Source organism: Lactuca saligna, chromosome 8 (genome assembly GCF_052625555.1).
Source record: "Lactuca saligna cultivar CGN05327 chromosome 8, ASM5262555v1, whole genome shotgun sequence".
In the NCBI taxonomy this organism is placed as follows: Eukaryota; Viridiplantae; Streptophyta; class Magnoliopsida; order Asterales; family Asteraceae; genus Lactuca; species Lactuca saligna.
Window position 1 is genome coordinate 11,072,384 of NC_136424.1, and position 8,235 is coordinate 11,080,618.

General features: G+C 38.4%; 1 protein-coding gene and 1 long non-coding RNA gene across 3 annotated transcripts; one reads left to right on the top strand and one right to left on the bottom strand.

The window, feature by feature from the left end:
- Positions 1-805: 805 nt before the first annotated feature.
- Positions 806-4,668, bottom strand: LOC145012163 (uncharacterized). Of its 2 annotated transcripts, none has more exons than XR_013664400.1 (2): positions 3,873-4,668; positions 806-974 (listed from the first exon to the last, which is right to left on the bottom strand). It is a non-coding gene; the product is annotated as an uncharacterized LOC145012163 (long non-coding RNA). The 2 variants fall into 2 exon arrangements; XR_013664399.1 differs by lacking the exon at positions 3,873-4,668 and adding an exon at positions 3,471-3,760.
- A 126-nt stretch (positions 4,669-4,794) lies between these two features.
- LOC145012162 (Calcium-dependent lipid-binding (CaLB domain) family protein) lies at positions 4,795-6,014 on the top strand. Its single transcript, XM_078970942.1, has 2 exons — positions 4,795-5,381; positions 5,453-6,014. Exons 1-2 carry the CDS (start codon positions 4,928-4,930, stop codon positions 5,908-5,910), a joined length of 912 nt encoding a protein of 303 aa, XP_078827068.1. The 5' UTR covers positions 4,795-4,927; the 3' UTR covers positions 5,911-6,014.
- Positions 6,015-8,235: the final 2,221 nt, after the last annotated feature.

Sequence of the window (8,235 nt, forward strand, 5' to 3'; positions counted from 1 at the left end):
ACTCTATTAAGCTCCTAATTGATGATTCTTAATACATGATGTGACTAGGTTGCATTTTGATGTTTTGTAGGATCATGCAAAAGGAAGGAAGCCTAATTAAAGAGTATGTTGAATCTAGTCGCGAAGATGGATTTTAATCATATGGTTCGAAGATCGGATTTTTGAGACGCTGCTTAGGAGTTATGATAGATTGCTAGGAAATATGTAATAACATAGTTTTCATTTGTAATTGTGTTGTAAGGAAAAGTTTTTTCCGCATTTTATAAATAAATAAAATTTTGATTTTTATTTTATTACATCTCCTTACAATGGCATTTATGAAAAATTGATGTTTTGTATGTTTCTATGTTAGCAATATGAATTTGATTCTTTCGTTTGTGGTAGTGTCGAGAATTTGCCCAATAAGGAAGGATTCTCATCACCTAAGTTTCAGTTGGATAGAAACTTGGAATCATGCAACTCGTGTTATGTGATGAATGAAAACCTTTGTCTTTGGGAAATTAAGACTAATTTCTTGTTCACATTTATATGTGACTCAAGTGAAGGACTAGGGGATCGGGTACACTGGGTGTGCGTTGGTCAGGTCCACCACAAAGAGTGATAAGACTATTCACCATGATTTACTAAAGTTTAGTAAATATAGTTATACTTACAAGATTAAGTATAATTGTGAAACATTGGAAAAGTTTCAATGTATGGCAGAACAAATGAGAATAATCAAATTGGGCAGAAAGATAAAAGTTTCTCCAATCTAAAAAGATGGGAGAGTACTTTAGTATCGTGTTTATGTGTAACAACCATAAAATTCGAGCTAAATTAAAACATTTTAATTCATTCAAAACCATTAAGTTCATACATCTTGTTTTCAAAATAGTTTAAACATCAGAGTATTCCCCAAAACCATATCACATAAATCATAAAACATGAGGAGCGGTACGATCACGCCTTGGCCTTGCCACGATCTCCTAAAGTACCTGAAACAAAACACTGAACTGTAAGCCCGGAAGTTTAGTGAGTTACCCCAAAAATACCAATCACATACAACCATAATCATTACATATTGTATCACAATACAGAACAACTATGCCTCTCAAGTCTGCAGCGTGACTGGTCCGCCCTCAACAGGCCTTCAGTTCTCCTGATCCACTCTCTGAGTCTACAGTATGACTGGACCGCCCGCACCGGACCTTCAGTCTATCTGGATCTATCTGAGCCTTCGGTATGACTGGACCGCCATACGGGCCTACAATCTATCCGGACTGCTCGTATGGTATGTTGGCCTTCAGCACAAAACAGGACCGCCTCAACCCAACATCAAGCAAATAACCATGTGTACATATAACAGGAAATCACATAACAATCCATGGGCAAACAAATCGATCTAGCATATCATAAAGCATAGCATCATCCTATATACCAGGATACCGACCTAAACTAGGTCACTAACATAGCATCATCCTATATACCAGGATACCGACCTAAACCAGGTTACTGACATAATATTGTCCCAATTACCAGGACGCCGACCTAACAGATCAATAAGCACATCAACAATACAAGTACAGATATCATATATAACTATCTCACAGATCATCGATCATAGCAATCTCTCATGACCAAGGCATCGACCTAACCAGGTCACTAACATACCAATCCTAACGGATCACATGAGCATAACAACATACTCTCTATTCTGATACCATCCTAATAGATCACAACCACATGTAGCATACTGTAACCAAGATAACAACTAAAAGGGCTGACCTTGGTGCCTTAGACCCTATTGATATAGTTAGGATAACTCACCTGAAATTCCTGACTGAAAAGATAAGACCAAGCTGCTCCGGCCTCTAGCATGATCGCCGCCACTGAACCCTACCAAAGAACCAATTCCATGAATACCAATATTACCAAAGTACCCTTGGAAGTCAAATTGGTCAAAGTCCTCAGCCAAACTCAACCTTTCTGGTTGACTCTACTCGCCGAGTCACCCTGTCGACTCGCCGAGTTCCTTTACCCATAAAACTCTCATGACACAACTTAACTCGCTGGGTCGCCCCAAGACTTGCCGAGTCCAACGATCTCTGAGTCCCATCCTGTCCAACTCACTGAGTCGCCAACCCAAAACTGTAAGCCCAAAGCTTAGTGAGTTCTCCCAAAACTACCAGCACACATACAAATAACACATAAACCAAGACAGCATATTATGCTTCCAATCAACCATCGGGTTGAAATACCACAGATCTTTCAACCATCGAGTTGGAATGCAAAGATACTTTGGGTCCAGTCAACCATCAAGTTGGAATGCCAACATACTATGTGTCCAATCATCCTCGGGATGGAATACCCTCAAGCCCATTCAACCATCTGGTTGGAATCCCATGGCATGGCTTATGCACAAAGTAGTGAAGCCCATTCAACCAAATATGTGCACATATAACATATAATCATATAACAGTCTACAACCAATCAAACAGATCTACAGATCACTAAACATATCATTATCCTATATATCAGGATATCGATCTAACCGATCACCACATCACAAAAGCATACATAGCAGGATATCAAATCCAAATGATCGGTCTTGGTGCCTTCGACCCACAAGTACAGTAAAAAAAACTCACCTCACACAACTGAATCTCACTAAAAGTCTCCGACTGCTGGCTCACTAAAATCTTTACACTATCACAACATAATAATCATATAATTAATACTTGGATTACAATCCAAGATAATAATCCATTATTAGGGTAAATGACCACTTTACCCTTTCCTTAGTTGGGCCAAGACCAATGCCCAAATCTTGATCTAAAAGGCCCAATCACTAAATAACCATCCAAGGCCCATAATTGGCCCAATTTGGAAAATTGGGCCCAAGTCCTACTTAGGCCTTACCCTAGAGTCCAATCCTTCACTTGGCCCAAAACATCAACACTCAGATGGCCCAAAGAGGACCCAAGCATCCAAGCCCAAAAAGGTGGCCCAAACTTGAAGCCCAAAATCGCAAAGCCCACAAATTAAGTATGCGGGGCGTACCCAGCTGTACGTTAAGCGTACTTGCATTGAGACTTGTACACTGCTTGTACTGGCTTTTATGCCTGACTTACTTCCCTGTTAAGCCATTGTTCCCATTAAGCTCTTAATACTTTAAGATAAAGCCCTAAAATGTAGATCTGACTTCCGTGAGCTGGAATAACATGTAAAGTTGCTAACTTTACGTTCATGCATGTCTAAATAAAGCTATTAAACTTAGAAATGACTTAATAAATGGCTTAATGATTGCATGATGACTAATACCCCATAAAGTTTGCACCTTTATGCCAAGAAAGCTTCTAACAAGTTCCGATCTAAAGAAATGATCCCTTCAAATTGTCCCAAACCATCAATTCATACAAAGGACCAAAAGTATGCCAAATCAACCCATAAAGAAAACTAGACAGTGACAAGTTAAGATTTGAACTTGATACCTTAGGAAGCTTGCAATGTGATGAAGGGTTTTGGATCTTAAGTCTCCCACTAAGCTATGAACTTCACTCTCTTCTAGGTTCTTCAAAGATGGACCAAATCAACAAACATTTCTCTTTAAGAGCTCAAAGATATAAAAATGGAGGCTAAGGGGACGTTAGGGTTTTCTGGAGGTTTAGGGACAAGAAATGAGACCAACCCTAAAGGTTAATGATGAAAATATATAGGGTGCAACACCCCCATTTTAGGGTTTCTAGAAGTCATGCGTACGCCCAACGTACGCACCCAGTGTCCTGATCCTTCTCAAGCTAGTACGCTAAGCGTACCAAGTGGTACGCCCCGCGTACCGGCTTCAAGGGCTAAATTGAAACTTTGCAATAATGAAGGGCAAAAGTGAAACGTACCAAGATCAAGGTGTTGCATTATGATTATGGATGAATTCTAAAAGAATTCAAGTACAAAGGAATTCAAGTGTCCAAGATAAGACGTTACTTAGCTACTATGGTGAGTACATAGTGATGTTTTCCCAAACACTGGAACACGTCTTGATTATTGTTTTGCATGAATGCTTGAGTTACTATATACTTAGTTGATTGCTTGAATGATGTAGCGATGTATGAAATCCTCAATGATGTAGTGGGGTATAAAATCCCTAACAGAGCATGTTCATTGATTGGAATTGTCTATACATTATGAGGCACTCCTGGATTCCCTTTGCGAAGTGATGCCCTATGTCTATGTGCGAATCCCAAATTATAAGATTAAAACGGATCCAAGAGGTCCATGACTCGCCATATTGTGGGGCTAGGGGTATAAAACCCCCATGAGTGATGCTAAGGGTATGAACTCCCAATTGTGTGTTCTAGTTAGAACTTTTGTGTAAATGGTATTGTTGAGTGGATTGTTTTGTGTAAAACCTATTAAAGAGATTTATCATGGTTAGCACCAAATCAAGACAAATTTTCCAAGTGAGGATATTGACTTTCTTTGGAACTCATCTATTCCACCTCATCGACACATTATCCACTGCAAGATTAGAACCATCAACATTGTTCCTACTTCCTAGTAGCTTTGATCAGGAATCCACGACCACTTATCCGGATTATGAGAAAAAGTGATCATGTTCAAAAAAAGAAAAAAGGCCGACACGTTCAAAAAAAAAAAAAAATGTGACAACTGACAAGAAGAGTATTGGTTGTCATACAAATTAAATGTAAATGTTGAAAAATAGGTCCCTCTCTGTAAACCTTTTTGACTCTTGAACATATTCCTGTCTTCTGTAAATGCATTTGGTGATGCTTTTTCTGATTCTTCCAACACAAAATGACCAATCCCAAGACTTTCTTGACATTAAAGTAAAGTAGCCGTCTAAAATGGGGCAAAGTAGCTTTACTTTAATCCATCTTTTAGACAGAAACAATCAAATTTCACTTGCCTCCTCATCTCAAAGACTCTGAACATGGGAAAAATTTGGGTAGAAATATGCTTGATTTCTGCTAGGGGACTCACAAGAACTTCAGCACTATGGAAGCTCCAATGGTTTGCAGTTGGGTGGATTGATCCCGACAACAAGTATTGCACCAAAGTAGATGCTTCCGGGAATGCAAATCCCACATGGAAAACCAAGTTTTCTGCTTTGATTGATAACTCGGATTCAAGATTCGAAGATTTGGCCCTGAATGTTGAAGTTTATAGCAGAGATCCTGTGTTTCTGAAAGAAAAACTTCAAGGGACTGCAAGTGTTGGGTTGAAAGAGTTTCTTGATAAGCATAAGAACAATTCTGATGAATTGAGGCGTGTTGAAGAAGTCGGAAGTTTTCAATTGAGGAAGAAGAATTCGAATAAACCGCAAGGATTTGTTGATGTTTCAATTCGAATTTCACAAGAGATTGACGGGGGTAGTAACTATGAAGGTAAGTTTGTAGATTACATCAATATGTTGAGGGTATTTTGGTAATTTAATTATGATCATCGATTTGCACAGGCGATGAGGTGGGTATCAAGCTTAGGGTTCGTGACGATGGCGTGAACTTGCCATCGCGAATCGGGGAAAACCATCTGCAGACCCAGTTGCCGCCAGGACCAAGCTACCACCAACCACCACCGCCGAATTATCCTTCAGCGGGAGGATTCAACCTTCAACCACCACGTATGCCCTCGCTAGGACCAAGCTACCACCACCACCAACAACCGCCACTGCCGCCGTCGCAGCCTTATAATGCTGGCTATATGCCACAATCGTCTATAGATAACTTACCAGCAAGTTACATCAATATGCCATCGTCATCGGGAGCAAGACCTGGACCAAGGGTTGGACCTGGTTTTGGGATGGGGTTGGGTGCAGGAGCGTTGGCAGCTGGTGCAGTCATTTTTGGGGACGATTTCGTTTCAGGGTTTGATCTTCCTACCGGTTTCACAATATCAACTGATCCTCCTTTCTAACGAAAGTATTTCCATCATGTTATCCTCTTCATGTAATCAATTGGACGTATTTACTAAAAAATCTCAGATTCGTGTTTATATATACATGAATGCGGTTAACATCATATTGCTTGTCCTAATAGAGTAATTTGATGAGTTCTTAAAGAACTCGATTGGGGAAATTAATTCGGTTGAAATCCGGGTTTGAAGGAACAGGCTAGACCAAATTTTCGTTTTTTCACTTTTGGAACCCAAGTTTTAAAAAAATTGCATTTAACCACGATAGAATCAAGTGACCAGTGATGGTTGAAGTGCCTTCAAAGATTCAAGCTTTTGGTTTTGACTTTTGAGTAAAGGTTCGTATACAAGTTTGCTAAAAACCAATATATATTTTATATTTAATTTTAGGGAAAATACATGTAATAATAAAAAAATGAGAGGTATTTTCAAAATATAGACACAAAAATGGATATTTTTTGATATAGACATGCATTCCACGGAATGGTAAAATCGTAAATAAATAAGTGTATTTACAAAAAAAAAAACTCAATAACCATTCCGCAGAGCTACCTCCGAGGAATAGATTTTTTTTTTCCACATCGATTCTTCGGGGTTTATATTTATTCTCCAACTAATTATTTCAAGAAAAGATTATCATACTATCATAATCTTTTCTTAAAAATAATTAGTTGTGGAATTAATATAAACCACCGAAGAATCGATGTGAAAGAAAAAAAAAATTAAAGATCCATTTACGGTTTTGCCATTCCGCGGAGCTACAGTAGATTCCGCGGAGCTCCGCAGAACTACCTCCACGTAATGCATGTCTATATCTGAAAATCCAATTTTTCGTGTCTATATTTTGAAAATACCCCCCATTTTTTAACTATTGCCGGTATTTTCCCTTAATTTTATCCTTTTAAAAATAGGGAAATTTCCAAAAAAAATCCTAAAATTTCGGGCCAGTTTATGATTTAGTCCTAAATTAAATTTCATTAATGAAAAAGGACAGGAAACCGGCTATTGTAATCACTTTTACCTATTTTTACCTTTTCAGCAGGTTACTGCTGAGGTGGAGTGCCAAGTGTATTTCTAGGCTTTGGTGGCATCTGAGGTGGCATCTTCTTCCTATACAAAGTAAAAAGATCAGATTTTTTTTTGGGAAAAGAGGCGGAGGGGCACTCGAACCCTTGACCTCCCATTCACATTAAACCTGGTATCCTCCCTTTATCATCTCTAGCTTACTTAAAACCATAATTTATAAATGAACCAGCTAAATAAGGAGTTGAAATCGAAGGATTTGGATGAGGTGAAACAAATGAAAATGGAATCTCACGATGGTTGTGAAGTGATCGAGCTTGGGAATATGTTCACCATACAAGTTTCTGACCACCCACAAGAAACATCGAGCTTCATCTTCTTCTTTAAAGACCAGTGGTTCCCTGTGGTGGAACTGTTATTTGGAACAATACGTTACCAATAAAACAAAATCGTCTGATCTATGTATGATTCGAACTCGAATTGATTGAAGTCTCCTTCGATTTAAATGAGTTACGAAGAATTTTCTGTACTTCATTCTTCTCTCCCTTAAACGACGCCACTATGCTAATGTTTCCAATCTTAATATCCCCCATGATATCGACAGATCATCTCGCCATTCCAAACGTTCGCGTTTGGGAATCTTGAGATTTTTCTGATTTGAGTGATGGAGGAAAGAAATGGGGAAATGAAAAAAATCTGTTAGGTTTTATGGTGAAGTAGATTAGATAATCATATGTGATTCCTATGTTGACTGAATAGAATCTCCATGAGTAGAAGATGTAAGGTTGTGGGTTTGGTTGAGAGATAAATGATAACAAGAAGTTGCAAGTTCGTCTGTCTATACATATGGAGGAAGACGAAGGTTATAAGGATTAATAAGTAAATTTAAAGAAAATATAACAATAGCTACTTCTAGTTCACATGGTAAGTTGTTTGTTTTATAAGCGGGAGGTCAAGGGTTCGAGGCCCCTTACCCCTTTTTTTCCCCAAAAAAATATGATTTTTTAGTTTGTATAGGAAGGGCATGCCAACTCAGATGCCACCTCAACTAAGAAGTACACTTTGCACTCCACCTAAGAAGTTACTTGCTGAAAACGGTAAAAGGGATAAATTTGAATCACAAACACACCCGATTTCAGAATTTACATATAAAAAAAAAAGATGAATGGACAGAAGAACATGAATCTGAAAGATTTATTCTAAAAAAAAGTTGTTCTTGAGCAAAGAAAATGAAACCAAGAACCACAAACACACCCGATTTCAAAATTTACAAAAAATACACCTTAAACAACCACAAACATGAAG

Bases quoted from the DNA above. Each gene is read 5' to 3' on its own strand.
- LOC145012162 (XM_078970942.1), top strand. From the start codon at position 4,928: ATGGGAAAAATTTGGGTAGAAATATGCTTGATTTCTGCTAGGGGACTC. The intron at 5,382-5,452 runs GTAAGTTTGTAG...CGATTTGCACAG, and splicing joins CGGGGGTAGTAACTATGAAG to GCGATGAGGTGGGTATCAAG.